Below are 16,708 nucleotides of genomic sequence, written 5' to 3'. Positions count from 1 at the left end.
CTCCCACTGGCCAAAAACACGACTGTCAAGTTATTTGGTCTCTCTAAACATTTCCGTTAGGTGTGTGTGGGTGTGTGTGTGAAAGGTTGTTTGTCCTGTTTGTCTCTGTGCTGTCCTTCACATATTAGATAATGGATGGATGTATGTTTTTTAAGGAGGATTTGTTGTGTTAGTTTTGACTTTTGAATGTCAAAAAGGTTAATTTTGCTCTTATCTGACCACAGATCAGAGCAAATTTGTGCCACGTTCAAGCTTGGGATGTCATTCCTCGATCGTCATGATGCTGTTTGATCATTACTCTTATTTAGCAATCCTCTGAGAACAGCTGTATTAATATTGAGATTAAATTAAACACAGGTAGCCAAATGAGTAACTTCTGAAGGTTGCACTGGGTTTTATTTTTTGGTATCAGAGCGAATTGGGCTCACTACAAATGCACGTCACTCCACAGGCTTTTAAATACATCTTAACAATGTATTGTTTTCCTTCCTGCTCATGTTTACACACTACTTTGTGTTTGTCTATCACATAAAATCCCAATTCATAAATGTTCTAAGCGACGACCGCGGCTGCTGTGGTGGTTTACGAGGAGCGGTCTCTGATGCTGGTCATGTGTGAGAGGCTGCAGGCGGAGCAGCGAGGGGTTCAGGCTCACCATCCCCCCCCTGAGCGTTCTTGCAGTCTCAGAACACCTCAGAGATCCGTTTGGTGGAGGAGAAGGAGCCAAACATGGGAATCCATCACCGGTCCAGTGGTTCTGCTGCTCAGAGTTGCTTTACTCCCCTCACAGATGTGTGGCGACCCTCGGGGGTTTGTCTTCGCCACGGTTTGCTGGTCGTGACATCAAGTCTCTTATGTAATCCTAGACCTAAAACACTGGAGGTATGAACCGAGGCAGACTTTGATTATTGAACCATAAGACATGAAAACACGGCAGAGGCCATTAGGCACACGCTTCTCTGATCAATAAATCAGTGATGTTCAAGAGGAGCTCGGCCAACGGCGAAACTTGATCTGTTTTCTAGCCAAAAATGGTCTGAGCAGAAGATAAATTATTTCAAAGTTATCAATCTTCAGGCTGAAGTTCTCACACCTTCCTCTAGTGTTTCAGGTGAAGCTAACAGTTTATTGTAGCACACAAAGTTTTGTTCCGTGTTTAAAGAAAGCAACGCAGCAAAGATTTAAGCTCTCGAGAATCACAAGAAACATTGAAAACACTTTAACTAAATCATTAATTTGTAACTTTTACATCAAAATGCACCGAAGTGTCTGAGAAAAACTGTAAGTTTGGATGTTTGGATGTTGCCTTTGCTCAACGCTGAGAGCAAATGACATATGCAGTAAAAATGTTAAAAACACGTATTCAGTGTCTTCTACTYATTTGTTTCACTGTAACTTCACTGTAGATTTCAAACGGCTGAGATAAAAGTGAGAATTTTATTTCTGATTAGAGAAATAAAACAAAGCAACAGAGAAACGGATGTTGGAACAAGAGACAAAGATCACTCRAATTATTATTGCAGGCCAACTCCAAGAGTCTTGACAGCAATCATAACATGAAACCAGACACACAGATAATAACGAAAATGAAATATATAAAGAAAACACCACTTGGGAAACCTGTAATGTTGGACCTTAAACATTAGACTAATAATTTAGTCTAATTTAGTCACTAAATTAGACAAAATTATTAGTCTAATTTAGACTAAATTATTTAGTCTAATTTAGTGATTAGACTAAATACAAAGAAATATATGTAAGGAAAAGTAATAACAGATGAAAGGAATAGAAAGTACTACTAAGAAGAGGAATAATTTTGCTTRTCTAACATGAAGTAACAGTAAATACACAGAGGGAAACAATGTAAATATTTGTCTCTAATCAGAATCCTATGTTTATTCCATATTTCTATGATGGTATTTCTCTGTTTTTAACAATTTCTCACTTCATTTTGTCTGGTGCTGCATGTTTTCACTGCCATCTTCGTTACAGGAGACGCCCCTAAAATGATTTTTGTTGCTTAAAGGACCATCCAGCTCCTTTGATCAGAACATCTTTCAAATAAAAACATTCAGACACCAAACTAAAGGAAACAAAAGCTTATTGCCCCATGCAGGTTTCCTGAAGCTTATGTCTCTTCATCATGTTTCACGGCAGACACTCAGAGTCCATTACGTCCGCCTGCAGAGGATGTGGGGTTAAGTGGTGGCAAGCAGAGTGAAGGAGGAGGCGAGGCCTGTTCGCCGACAGCTGGTACGGGTGATTAGACCCTGYCGTGATGCAGGAGAGGCATCAAAGCTCTTTAGGGAGAATCCCCCTAAACAGGAGGAGGCAAGGACACACGCGACATCGACCAAATCCCGATACTTCCTGGTTGCTGAAAATGCCCACAAACCGGGCTTACTGGTGCAGCCGCGTTTCAGGCTGCACWGCGCAGACCATCTGTCTTCCTCAGACTCATCACCAGCCTGTGGATTACCAGTAGCCGACAYCATCACGCTTTTTCTCTCCGAGATGCGGGTAACACTGGAGTTTCATTAGATTAGTCTGGGTGTGGAGGTTAATGGAGCTCCTCATTAATCTCACACACTAATTGCTGTTGTCTCTGCTGTTCTCCTGGCTTGTATGTCATTGTATCTGTCACATTACAGGGCAATTACGCTAATTTCAGCTCGACGGTAAGTATCAGATGTTTCATAGGTTTTAAATCAGCACAAGAAGGTGATAAAGGAGAAGCGTTTGAAGGCGGAGCTGTCAATTTGTGAGCATCAGTCAGAAAGATGAGATTCTGGAGATTAACTTTTTTTAATTTTTTTTTTAGGATTATCAAAAAGCAAAAAAGGAGAGAAAAAATATAAGACAAAAKGGGCTTTTTTTGCAGATGCTTTATTTCTGTACCCTTGCTGTGGCCAAAAATTAACCAACTCACCCAAATTAGAGGTGGTGCTTCAGTGTGTTTACACRCACACCAACGCACGTATCCCGTCCCTGGATTACAGTAATCCAGGGGGTATTTTTAGGACTTCATGAGCACAGGCAGACTATCAAGGAAAACAGATAGCTGTCATATGACCAGCTGGATTTTACAGGAATACAGTTAATTATGTCGCGACCTGCATGAGTCCAAGCTGATGCAGAGAGCCGGTTCTGGACGCAAAGGCAGATCAGATATCTGGGAGTTCACGGGAAACCCAATCTGAGTCACTGGGTTACAAATCCAACTTCTATCTGTTGTTATGCATTTCCAAACACATCTAAATCTGGAAATTCATTAGTAACCTTTTATTGAAATTACTGATTCAGTTTACACAGGTTACAGGTAAAAAATATAGATATATTAGGCTCAACTGGAGCACAAATAATTTAATTTTGGGTTAAAAATATATCAAAAATGTATATAAATAATTATGTCAGGTTGTGGTTTCTTTAATCAGAAGCAGGTGTTGTAGAAATGCTGGTCTTTTTTTGTTTTTTAATAACCTTAAAGTGGGAATAAATGTAAACATAAAGCCGATCTGATTAGCATCTTACACCCACACACTTTAATATCTGCTAAAAACAAAATAAAAACTTTTACTAAAACTACAATTTAAATAAAACAGAGCACTTGAAGGGAGGTGTAAGCAAGAGAAATCAAATTTGAGTCACTTAAAGGGCAGGATGAGTTTGTAAAATAGAAAGTCAGACATTATTGAACAGCAAGAAGTGAATGAAATCCAGTATTTAGCAGGAAAACAGTATTTGAAAAGTGTTAATATTTTATGCACTGTCATTTATTYAAATTGAGCAGATCTAATGGTATTGTTGCATCATGCGCATTTTTAGTAATTTCAGGTTTTAAATTGAYAAATATGAACTTAAAAATGTTTGATTAATGCCATGGTWTCACAAATTTTAATTTAGGTGTGCATGTTTCTGCCAAAGAGTTTCAAGAAAACGTTAAACCACTTCTRTTGTTTAGTATTTGTTGAATTCAAGAAGAGGGGTTTAACAAGACGGTCTTTCAGTGATTTTTCTCACTAAATTAGAGATTGTTTTGTTGGGAATTGGACCAAAATATTAATGTAAAAAGTCTGGTTGACTGTATTTTATTTTGAAGGTGTAGAGAAAATAAATACATAACCCAGAAACCAAAACGCATCGTCTGAACTTTTTGTTTGACTTTGAAACAAAACACAGGATGGATTTTAATATGAATATAATAAATATTGTAGGATAACAAGGATTTTTACAGTCATTTAGGATGCAAAACAAATGTAAATCAGACACTCATATTTARGTTACATGTTTYTACATCTCTGCTCAGTGAGCCAGGAGTTTTTTATTCATTCCTCCACTTTATTAATTCTTATTTTTCTCATCTTTGCTGGTTTTATCATTATTTTTTGTTCAACACTTGAGTCTGTGGCAGTTGTTTTCATATGTGCTTCATCAATTAACTGATGAAAATATAAATCATAGCTCAGTATTCAAGCGGCATCTCCGCAGATCAGCCAAACTGACCCGCTCTCTCCACACAGGTAGGTTCCCATCGCTTTACAGGTGATTATACTGGTTTATTTGGTTGTTAGAAAATTATATTATGGAGATTTTTTGTCTTGAAATTCAACTCATGTCTCCAGAGTTTGAATATGTGTTTATATAGTTGACATTTTCAGAAAGTGAGCAACAAAAGCAGATTKTGACAGACAAACACAATGAAACATTTTAAGTGCATCTTTGATTTCACCAAAAACAACACTTTGTCCCCTCCTAGTGGCTAAAAGTTGATTAAAACAGTCCAGTCTTTTTGAAAAAGTTTGAACAAATGTCTATTTATTTTAATAATTAATTCAAAATTTAGTGGATAATGTATTCTGGACACAGAAATGTGACTAAAAAAAACCCCCAACAAAAACTAAAAAATAAGATAAAATATAAATGTGCTGCCACAAYAGCAGTAYAGCGCATGTGACTGCAGGGGGCGCCAGTGYCTCATGGTAGGAGGTGCTGAGTGGATTTTCAAGCCAAATCTTCTCTGTGATTAATATCTATTGGGAAGAAAAATCCAAGTCAAACATTACCTTATGTTTTCTATTTTCAAAGTGTGGGGRTGAATATTACCTGTAATAATTGGGTTTGAAGGGTCCGTGTTTGCTGATGCCAAGGTACTGGGCCTGCCCCTCGGTCAGCTCTGTTACATGAGCGTCAAACATCGGCAGATGCAGACTGGCTACATATTCATCTGGAAGTACAAACGACCAAGTTGGCATTTAGRTCTTAGATTAAATGTTGAGCAGACCTGACATACGTAGGTCCAGCATGAAAGATAAAACTTGCCCATCTTCTTTGGCAGCAGGTAAACGTCCTGTTTGTACCGTCCTGCAGGTGCGTTGTACAGCTCTATTAGAGCCAAAGCCTGAAACACACCAGCGGGAAGATGAAGGCAAAGTTAGGCAAAAAAAATAAAAAATTAAACAGCAGGTGATATACCTGAGTAGAAGCTGTGACGGAGAGGACAAATGATGGCACCGTGGAGCAGCTCAGGTTCAGCAGTCGACCCTGAGGGAAAAGCAAAAAACACAAAAGAATAAAATTATCACAAAAAATTTGAAATATGAAATAGAAACCATGTCAGATGCTAACAATACTATTCATGATGATAACAATAACAACAATAATAAGAAAGTGAAGCAAAACTGAGTACACAGTGCTGTGCAGAAGTGTTTCCACGTCTTGTGCCTTCAAGCTTTTTGTCATCTAATCTATATACAGGTCTGGAAAAAAAAATTAAAAACCACTTAAAATGATCAGTTTCTCTCATTTTACTTTTCATCTGTATATGTTTGAGTAAAATGAACATTGCTCTTTTATTCTATTAACTACTGACAACATGTCTCCCAGATTCCAAGCAGAAATGTAGTATTTATTTKCAGAAAATGAGAAATGGCCAAAGTAACGAAAAAGATGCAGTGCTTTCAGATGTCAAATAATGCAAAGAAACAATTTTGTATTCATTTAGAAATAACGATAATAATCTAACTCAGGAAGAGTTCAGAAATACATTTTTGGTGGAATAACCAGGAGGTTTTCAATGGGGTTCAGGGCAGTGGACTCTTCATTTTTTCAGAGCTRCATGTGTTTGCATGGGTGACTGTGGCTCTCATGTAAAGCACAGTGAGTCAGTCCATTTATCATCAGTTATTCAACATGTTTAAGCTGAACTGGGTTAAGGAACTCCACTTTCTGATCGCACCGTTAAAGTTTGACGGTTTATGGTACCATAAACTTTATGGATAAAGAAAACTGTAATTCTCCATAGTTAATGTTTACAAGTTATCAAAATCCTGTCCTCAGAAAATTGAAGGTGCAACATTTCCTTCAGCTCTATCTCCCACTGTGGGGTCAGAGGTGAATCCTTGTCTGAACCTCTGATGAAGCCAGAGTCCAGCCACATGGGCAGCATCTCTGGTTGCCGTCTCATTACTGCAGGTTCCTCCCTCCTGATCAAATCACATCTGATCCGCCTGCTTCAAAACGGTTAACGGTCTCCGCATGCTCAACGCGGCCTCTGTCAAACTCATAAATACGAGAGACCCATCACCGCACGCAGACAGGCTGCRCTAGCGGTGAATAATCGTCGTCATCGGGTGGTAAAAACAGCTTCGTCACCTCAGCCAGGAGGACGACCCGCTTGCCGTCGGGCCAGATGATGTGGTCCACTTGAGGCCTGACTCGATGCCACTTCAGCTCTCTGGTTCGCAGACTTGCCTGAGAAGAGGAAACCTTGCATTCAAACACTCGAATGCTCACAAACACATGATTTAGAYTCAGACAGTTTTTACCAAATCTATCTCAGTGTTAGAGTGTCCCATGTTGCAGACGATGCAGCCACTCCTCATTCTGTCAAAGTGTTCCCGAGTTACCACGTTCTTGTTGCCTTGAAGGAAACGAAAAGACGCACTGTCTTGCAAAAGTATTTATATTTCTTGAAGTTTTTCATATCCGACACAAACTTTTATGCATTTCATTAGGAATTACAGGTATGTTTTTGGACTGTGAAAGTACCTGCAACTTCTATAAAAAAAGTCCCCAGGATTTAAGCCCTATGACACAGGTGTCAAACTCAAGGCTTGGGGGCCAAATCTGGCCCGCCAAAGCTTTTTTGTTATTACCATCAAAAAGATAAAGGTGTGCATAAACATTATTTTATCAATCAAATCAAAGCAGTTTTTATCTGTTAACTGAAAATTTACATCAATCAGTCCCTCCACTTTTCTGTGAATTATTGTGGAAAATTCACGTAAAATCAACAAATCCCTGCATTTTTTCGCACTAAAACAAAGATGTGAGTTTATTGTGGATTTTTGGCAAAAATTTTGAAAAATGTTGGATCCAAGTGATTGTTTACTCCAACCTGCAGGTGGATGTAAAACATCTGCCTGACCTTTACTTGATTTATAATCCATAACAATACAGAGAGTAATAAAAAGTCCTATTTCCCATCATACAAAAGTGCAAATATTTCAAAATTAGTATCACAAACACCTTGAATCACAAAAACAATTAGAAAAATCCTGGAGTGACTGAAAAGATCTTCAATATTATTTAATTTTAAGAATTTATTTAGATTTCAACAGTTCGTTAACTGGGTTTTAGCAATAGATTCTGGCACAACCTGCCCTTTAAGAACATTCCTGATCTTGATTTGGCTCAAAATTAAATTGAGTTTGACACCCCGGCCCTACGAGAATGAGAAAATGTTCATTTATGAACTCCTAATGTCATTTTTACATTAAAATATTAAGAGGTCAGTAATACCTGTGCAGGTGATCACCATGTCTGCATGTCTGATCCCTTCACTCAGTGTAATCACTCTGAGGCCATCCATGCTGGGAAGAGGAGGACGACAGGTTAGTTTTAAACACTCGTTCATTACGTATAAGAGGGCGGGAGATTTCCCGTCATGGCTCATAAAAGCTCCCTCTTGTCATACCAGGCCTGAAGGGCACAGATAGGATCCACTTCTGTCACGTAAATGACGGCGCCCAGGCCTTTCAGAGCGGCGCAGCAGCCTTTGCCGACCTGCGAGGAAACAGACCAGCAAAAAAGGTTGGCAGAGCAGCTGAAAGATTTCGAGTTTTTATCCAAAAATCCAGCACTGACCTCGCCGTATCCACACACCACCACCTGCTTTCCTCCAAACATGACATCAATCGTTCGCTTCAACCTGGAAGAGTTCAGCTGGGGTCATTGCGGTTCAAGTCGCCCCACCTGTTTGTGGTCACAACACAACTCCTTACCCGTCCAGTATGGACTCCTTGCAGCAGTAGAGGTTGTCAAACTTCTGCTTGGTCACGGAGTCGTTCACGTTCATGGCAGGGACGCACAGTTTGCCGGCTTTGGACAGCAGGTACAACCTGAAACACCCACAGAAACATGTGCTTTGGACTGGAGTTCAGATTAGTTGATCCGTGGTGCGTGGAGAAACTAACCGATAGATGCCCGTCACGCTCTCCTCCACGATGCCTTTGAGCTTTTTGAACAGGCTCGGATGCTTCTTGTAGATCCACTGGGTCAAATCACCGCCATCGTCCAGAATCTGGAAGGAAAAACGTTCAAAATTATCAGCCTGGGGAAACATTAATAAAGACCACAAAAATAATAATGCAGGGAAGTCTGGCTGTTGAAAGCTTAAAGCTAAAGAAGCGAGGGAAGAGTTCAACCATTTTTATGTCCTGAAGTTGTTGCCACATCATCATAACGTCCTACGATGTGATCTGACAATTACTCTGTATTGTTGTCTGTTTAGTGAGTTACAATATGACACCTCAAGGTACTCGGCCAGTATTTCCTGTTGAATGTGAGCTTTCATCCTGGCGTAGTGGAAAACACTCTAATGTCTCAAACTAGCTAATGATCTGATCAAATTACAAACAGCAGTTTTTGAGTAAGTTTCAGAGCTGTGAAGAAAAAGACCTGGTTGTGTTGAGCTTGAAGTCACAAACTGATGAAAGGGATATTCTCTTTTAACAATTAATATTAAGAGGTATGATTMATTAAAATCAGAAATGTAATTAACCCCATTAAGCATTTTCAACAGCACTGTAAAACATTTCAAGGTGGTTTAACTTGAAAATGAAAGTCCATCTGCTGCCTTGAAAATGCAATTCAAGTCAACAAGAAAATTATTTTTGTTTTGGAAATTAAAGCTTATGTAGTTAATTTAACAACAAGAGACAAGTTGTCTAAACATTGTTTCATAAGTTCATTAATCTTAAATTGTTTGTTTTAACTTACTGCTGTGATTTAAACCAAAAAATTCTTTCACAATATGCAAAAAAAAAAACCTGCCTTGACCTCGTTAAAGAGCACACATTTCTCTATTATTTTCATTCACAATATCAAGTTAAAATAACTRGTTATTTTACATCAGAACAATGTAAATCCTTGTTTCAAGTTCCATGAACAAAATTTCTGATCTGATAATGAATTGTATTAAACATTACAATGAATTCTGATCAAAAACATTTAGTGTGAACAGAACATTATTATCCTCAAGTTTTGTAATCTGGAAATTGCATTAAAATAATGCAATTTTAATGCAATTCAAAATTGCATTAAAATAAACTTTTGCCTTAATAACGCAAAARAATGTAACATACAAAACATGCCGCTAAGCACTCTGGGAAATACTTCTGTCTTAAGTGTTAACCTAAAAACTCTCATTTATTCAACTCTTGGAGGTTTGACAAAATTAATCAAAAGTTAACACAACTTACGTTTATCAACGTATGTTTCTCTGTCACAAACTCACACATTTAGGTTCGAAAATTAAAGCTCGCTAAATGTATTTGACTTAAAGAGTAGAAGATCGTAGACTCAACTAAATGAGGCTCAAATGTTTCACAGTGAGTCAACATACCAAGTTAGGCTCCCAGGAGTCAGCGGCCACGCATCGGTCTATACACCACCAGAAGTCATCCTCCGACTCTCCTTTCCAGGCAAACACCGAGATTCCTGATGAACACCGAGCCACAAAGAGGGTGAGGTCATTAAATGACAAAACAGAGGGAAACRACCGTGTGGGGTTGATGTAGCTGGGGTTCACCTCCTTCAGCCAGAGCAGCAGCCACCGCATTCTGAGTGGAGAAGATGTTGCAAGCGGCCCATCGACACTGAGCCCCCAACGCTGCCAGAGTCTCAATTAACACCTAAGCAACGACACACCGACGTRGTTAGTGCATATTTACTGGATTCAATCATTTAAATGCTCTTTTAACCCTACATGTCCTAAAWWTAAAATGACAAACTGGATATTTTTGCTTATTTTAATTCTTTAAATATCCGGTTGGTAAATATATTTGCYTATTTATCCATACCAACTGGAACTTTCAATATCTAGCAGTTATTTTTGCAATGTACCGTCTATTAAAATAGTGCCCCTCAGATTAATTTCGCTCCCTGCAACGGCAGGGTTGAAGTTACCGTAATAACCCGATATTGGCTGGAATGCACAACGTCTCCCCCTTTCAGAAACCGTTGGAATTTTTCAGATAGCAAAGTGTGGCGGAATTACGGTAATGCAAATTTGGCTAGATCGATGGTGTTTATGACTTATTAAATGTTTTAAATGAATGTACTGATTTAAGCTTGAATAATAAGACACAAAATGATTTCTTTCTGTTTTAACACATTAAATCTAGGAGTAATTCCAATGTGTGCGTTCATTTAAATAAAATTTGATTTGATATGATTTAACACAAAATATGTTTGATACAAAAATGTATCCAAATCAACCTGGTTCTATGAATTATTGTTTCATTATCAAATAATAAAATAGCACATACACCACAGACGTTGAGCTCAACTTAACTAGTTTTAACCAAAGTTTGATTACTGCCTGGCTTGTAGAATTAAAAAAATCACCTAGTTATAACAGTCCAACAGCAGGAAGTAAGATAAAAACAAATTAAAGAAAGTAAAGAACAGAAAAACAATTTTACTTTTTGTGCATACAATATGTAGTCACCTCACTTTCTAACAAAAACAATTCAAGGATGAAGCATTCAATCAGATGAAGGTTTTCTGTTCACCAAAGAATCATCTTTGCACTGCAGAAGTACTGATTTATGTTGTTAAACTCACAGGAATAAAGTCTGAAGGGCTAAAAAGCAACAGGTCAGAATAACTAAATTCTCTTCAAAATTACAATTTTCCAAAATTTCAGTATAAACTCTAGCAATTTTATACTTGCAAATTCTGCCTGCTGTGGGATTTTCTGAACAGATGTAAAAGTTTTACTGGACTAAATGAAATCTCCTAAAGCAGCTGAACAACTAAGTCAGTTGCAGTTTGTGCAGAACTGACCGCTGTCTGTGCAGTGATGTGTGTGCATCCCACGACTTTGGCTCCAGCCAGAGGTTTCTCTCCACCCGCTCTTTTCCTCAGGATCATCAGAGCCGGCATTCCTGAAGTTCGGGATACATAGATATTCATAAAGAACTCTGTTCCCTCTTTCCATTTGAGTAGCTTTTCCTGAAATGATGAATGAGGGCTGCATGACATGTATTTGTTGCACCTTGCTGAGCGATGTCTATTTCTTTGCGCCCAAAAGGAGCCTGCTTGATGTTTTTGATGCAGAAGTCCGTCAGGCCCTGGGAGGTCTTCTGCAGCTTCTCTTGGGGAGGGCATTCATCCTCAGAGCTTACGCTGCCCACTGCATCGCAGAAATAAGACAAAACACTCTAAAAGAGTCGTCTCAACACTGACACACAAGGTTTACTCAGGACTTGATTTCCCTTAGATTATATCTTCTTAATCTGACCTCAGCCTTTGAAGTCTATACAAATCCTGGCAGTGACTGACACATCTGAGAACGGTGATAAGTGGCAAACTGGAGGGATTCATTTTAACAAACGATCTTTTCTTTTAAAATTAATCTGAAGGAGAAGCTAATCCTCGGAGCATCGGTTTCCAAGTGAAGGATGTGGGGTCAGACCTGAACTGAAGCTGTCTGCAGACGACTGGGAGACAGAGTGAGACAGAGGCCGAGGTCCGGCCTTGGTGGGAGGCTTGTTGAATTCCTCTTGCTGGTCACTGACCTGAATTTTCTGCAATTCAAGAGAACAAACGACACAGGCAAATGAAATAATCTAGGGTTTAAAAAGACATAAAAACATCCACAGGCCACGTAAGGACTGTAATCAGTAAATTAGCACAACCTCATTAACATTAGTTGTTTCTGCTCACCATCCACTGTGCATGCTCAAATGCTGAGCTGCTCTCACATGAGTCCCACCTGGCCATGTCCTCTCTCTGCCTGATCCTGAAGCTCAAACATTTACTATTCCTCTCCTTACTTCCCCTCGTTCCAGTATTCACCTCGCCTCGCTGTGCAGACTTTTATGCACTCTTCATCACAGACACACCCACCTTCAAAAACTAAATCGGGGTCACATGTTTTAGAGGATTACAGCTGGAAACTCTGCAGTCAGAAGGAATTTGCATTTTCTCTCGGTGACAAAGCGAAATACGTCAGAAATTACGTAAAAAAACAACAGTGTTCGACTTAAAAAAATCAACTCGAAAGTAACACGAGTTAAGGATTCACACTGTACCAAGAGAAGACTGAAGCAGAGAGAAAACCTGCTTCAAAAACAAGACCTGAGCAGCTACAGTGCAAATCTGTGATGTGAGTTTTCCTTACATTTTGTTTCGTGCAGTCTGAAGTCTTTCTGATCTCGCTCCTCTTACTCATCTTACTCCTCTGTATTGTTTGCTTTTTCCCCACATTCTCTTTGTGATACTTGTGAACCCTTCCCACCTTCTGCATTATTACAAATTACTGTATGCTGCTTGTGATTCTTAGAACCTCTTTATGATATCTCATCATCTGGCTTCCCTGTATTTTATTCTCAGTTTGCCTCGTTGTACCTGAACACTCCTCCAAGAGCATTAATCCGTGTCTGCTCATAAAATTTGAGATCTTTGACTTCATGCCCTGCAGCTAGGTCAATTTTTGAGAAAACCTCGTAAAATTTTAAATAATTTTCATTGTGACATCTCAGTTTGGAAAATAGTGTCGGAGAAGCATCTAAAAGCTTCACCAAATATTTGGTTCAGGTCTAAACCTAAAATAGTGAAGTGACAAAACCATGGAAACATGAGTAATATTCAAAGTTTGAATACATTTTCTCATGTCTGCAATTGAAGCAAAGCAAAAGACAGACAAGACTGGATGATTTTAACTCCCAAAACATCCCCTGCAAGAGAACCAGGGCTGTCAATAAACGTGCCTGGTGATGATCTGCTTTTAACATGTTTAATCACTGTCAAAATGATTTTAAATATAAAACCATGGTTTACCCTCTTCTGATGTTGTCCTCAAATAAAAAAACAAAACACACACAGCAGTTACAAAATTCACCCATGCATGAATGAAAATGATTTATTCTCTCTTCTAAAACTTGAATTAAACTTCTTCGCTGCGGCGTTAAAATCAAAGTTAAAGAGAGTTCCTTAGACATGCTGCAGGAAGACACATGTTCTCCTGAATATTTCCCTCATTAATAAGATGACTCTAGTTGAGCTACCGCTTAATCTTTAGCACAGGAAGACATTAAGCTGTGACTTGGAGCAGCTTGAAAGTTAACTTAATGATCCAGAAATAAATACTTGAATCCAGGCCAGCTATTGTAAAAGAACTGGAGATTCTTTAACCCAAATTAACTCAAAATACCTCAAAATGAAACAATAATTTTACATGAATCCCTTTCAGACACTCAACAATAACTGACGTGTTTTTATATGAACAAACAAACACTCAAACAGCTTATGAATCTGTCCTATTTGAAGCCCTGACCCTCCGTGAGAAGAAGAATAAGAAGCTGTGGTACCGTGATACAGATGGAATGCACCGTCTCCTGCTCCTTTGCTTTGGAAACGTTCGCCAGGTTGTACACTTTCTTCATGTTGTGCCGAGCGCTCCCACCGTGACACTGAACAGCCACACAGAGCTGCAATCTGACACTGCGAAACTTTTCACTGAGCCAAAACATTACGTCACGCCCACGCCCAACAGGTGACAGAGGACAGAGGGAATAAATAATGAACTCTTTGTGGACTCAAAGCAGAAGAAGCTCAGGAAAAGATGACGGGTAGAGTTAGCGTGAATAAGATTATGTTGCTCGGAGAGAACTCTGCTCTCGGCGGACAAAGAGACGGCAGAAAGATGGACGTGGACAGGGTGGGACAGTAAGGCTGAGAGAAGCGGGACAAAGTGAAAAAACAAACAAAAAACACACAAACTGTTGTTGCATTCAGAAGAATACCTGCTACTTTATTTATTTACTCTAAATGAGACCGAAGAGCTTAAATTGTTTTCTACCACATGTTTGAAGCTGTTGTGGATCTTAAATGGTATTGATGAAGAACGTAGATTTGAATTTTTGTTGTTGAGATTTTTTAGGTCATTTTACTTTCATTTCCTTATTGTTTAGTAGAAAGGTCTTTAAACTGTATGACTTTGTTATCCTTCAACAAGCCTCTCACAATAATTTTATGGAGATTTGCTCCGTTCCTCCTGACAGAGCAGGTTTGTAGGCCATCTTGCTCACATGCATTTTCTACTTTGGCAAGCCACCCTCACTAGAGCTGTGAAACATTTGGTTTAGTCTGAATAACCCACAGGGGGATAAAGAATAGTGTTTCTCCCTTTTTTAATGTAAAATCTTCACATGTTGTTCATTGCGATCTAAGGGCATTCCCTTAGATGCCCTTAGATGTACATAAAATTCCAATTTTAATGTGCCACTTGTTTTTTGTTCTATGCCATTTTTTAAACACCAAATCATATTTATCTCAGGCTCACAAAACGCTTCTCTTTCCTGAACTGCACGATGGTTAGATTTTCCCATGTTGGTGTAATACGTAAACTTCATTTGAGTATAATACAAAAAAAAGCGCTGAGTTTAAGGTGTTGCCATAAAAATGCATTCTCAGGATTACCTCCATTCACAATTAAAATATTGTGAATTGACCTATAAGAAGCAGACATGATCAAGAACATCATAATCTGTTATTTTGTAGTTTTTTTAATGTGTCTAAACCTCTAAATTTGCAAAATGTAGTATTCAGATTTAATATCACACATTAATGAAAGGTTATCCATCTTTTTGTTGGCATAGGAACTCTTGTAGCCCCATCATGACAAGATCCAAACACTTTTGTCTTTTTTTTTTCTACAAAAGCATTAAAAATCATTTATTTCATTTGATTTGTACTCTCAACACCTGTGAGAGTCCTTTCTTATCAGAGAGCGAGTGACGCATGTGGTGAAACATTTCTAGAGGCCTGCAGCATGCGTCTGAAATCATTAACCGCCTGAGTAGATGCAGATCCACAGATGTGATTACAGGAGCTCGTTATGTTCTACGCTACTGTATTATAAGCAGGCAATAAAAAAAAGAAAGCTCTTTGCTCACCATGTTTGTCTTCAACGCCTCGGCCTCGGTGGCTTTCAGCCCCAGTTCGGACAGTTCTGCCTTGTCTCTGAAATGAGGCGTCCATCTGCTCTCTGCTGCCTTCAGCATCCTCAGCAGAGTTGGGCTGCATTTTACTGCTCTGTCTTTGGCAGCTTCTTCTGTGTCCTCCTCTTCCTCTTCAGCTCTCTCCTCTGTGTACGGTTCTGGAAAGTCTTCGGGTAATGCCAGATCCATCCAGGAGCCGCCTTTCTGGTTCTTGTCCTTCGCCATTACCCCTGTGCTCTGCTGGAATGAAGTGATTTCGGTTTGCTCGCCCTCCGTCCTTTACCCACATCATATTTCCCCCTGCGAGACATGTGTTAACCCCAAACAGCAGCACTGTCTGGTCACTTTGACAAACTACAGAGCAGGTAATTGGTCCTTGATGCAGTGTGTACAGGGTTAATACTGATCTGTGTCCTCTTACAGAAAAGTATAACTTTCATTAGTATAATCGTGTCTTACTCATAACAAAACTAAGCTGTTAGACGCAGCGATCTGCCCACCGTTAATGGTTCTGTCCACATTTGAACCGACAGATCTTTGGTTGTGCTCTCTCTGGACTTGCAGAGTTACTTCTTGCTCCAGTGTTGACGTTGATAACATTGGCACAAAACCCAATAAGAGTGGTAAGACTGGAGCCCCATTGACAGAGGGAGACATCTTAAACAAACAGGTATGGTGACTCTTTTGCTTACAATAAACCCCAAAAGCATCAATAGAGGTCCCATGTTGATCGACTGTCACACTAACACCAAGATGGAAAGATTAGACTGTGCTGGCTCAACATGCACTGATTAATATGACAGTCTTAAGCTGACACATAACATTTAATATGATAATATTAAACTTCGGAGCTTTTGTCAGTAAAAGTATGTCTTGTAGCTCATGCAAAGCTATGCAAAAGTATCCAGAGCCCTTAAACTTCACATTAGTCTTAATCCAACCATGAACTTGAATTCTTTTCACTGGAAAGGTGATTGACCAACAGTAGGTGGCGCTCATCTGTGAAGTGGTTCTGGTTGCATGTTTTGGGTTGTTGTTTATCTTATAAACCAAGTTTGAAGTCTTCACCAACTTCTAACAGGTTTTCTTTGAGGATTACGTCATTAACGTCATGTGAAAAGTGTGCATGTAAAAATTTAAACTGTGGCTTCATTGACCAGAGCTCCTCCAGTCAGATGTTTGCCGTCTTTCCTGTGTGG

At 39.1% G+C, this 16,708-nt stretch overlaps 1 protein-coding gene across 5 annotated transcripts; it reads right to left on the bottom strand.

The window, feature by feature from the left end:
• Positions 1 to 983: 983 nt before the first annotated feature.
• LOC103466078 (adenosylhomocysteinase 2-like) lies at positions 984 to 15,987 on the bottom strand. 5 transcript variants are annotated; one of them, XM_017305056.1, is made up of 17 exons: positions 15,465 to 15,987; positions 11,981 to 12,092; positions 11,561 to 11,698; positions 11,350 to 11,450; positions 10,091 to 10,193; positions 9,905 to 9,999; positions 8,475 to 8,581; positions 8,283 to 8,399; positions 8,146 to 8,209; positions 7,976 to 8,064; positions 7,801 to 7,871; positions 6,825 to 6,919; positions 6,652 to 6,750; positions 5,473 to 5,541; positions 5,320 to 5,398; positions 5,104 to 5,224; positions 984 to 5,030 (listed from the first exon to the last, which is right to left on the bottom strand). In XM_017305056.1, the coding sequence occupies exons 1-17, from the start codon at positions 15,732 to 15,734 to the stop codon at positions 5,024 to 5,026; spliced, it is 1,737 nt and encodes a 578-aa protein (XP_017160545.1). In that variant the 5' UTR covers positions 15,735 to 15,987; the 3' UTR covers positions 984 to 5,023. The 5 variants fall into 5 exon arrangements, with proteins under 5 accessions (XP_017160545.1, XP_017160546.1, XP_017160547.1 ...); XM_017305057.1 differs by lacking the exon at positions 15,465 to 15,987 and adding an exon at positions 13,878 to 13,982; XM_017305058.1 differs by lacking the exon at positions 15,465 to 15,987 and adding an exon at positions 12,232 to 12,780.
• Positions 15,988 to 16,708: the final 721 nt, after the last annotated feature.

Source organism: Poecilia reticulata, linkage group LG6, assembly GCF_000633615.1.
Source record: "Poecilia reticulata strain Guanapo linkage group LG6, Guppy_female_1.0+MT, whole genome shotgun sequence".
NCBI lineage: Eukaryota > Metazoa > Chordata > Actinopteri > Cyprinodontiformes > Poeciliidae > Poecilia > Poecilia reticulata.
This window is presented reverse-complemented; position numbering and strand designations above follow the sequence as displayed.

What these genes read in the sequence shown, in the direction of transcription:
- LOC103466078 (XM_017305056.1), bottom strand. Translation starts at nt 15,734, where the DNA reads ATGGCGAAGGACAAGAACCAGAAAGGCGGCTCCTGGATGGATCTGGCA. An exon ending in AGGCGTTGAAGACAAACATG is followed by an intron (nt 12,093 to 15,464) that starts GTGAGCAAAGAG and finishes CTTGAATTGCAG; the next exon opens with AAAATTCAGGTCAGTGACCA. An exon ending in TGCAGACAGCTTCAGTTCAG is followed by an intron (nt 11,699 to 11,980) that starts GTCTGACCCCAC and finishes TCTGCGATGCAG; the next exon opens with TGGGCAGCGTAAGCTCTGAG.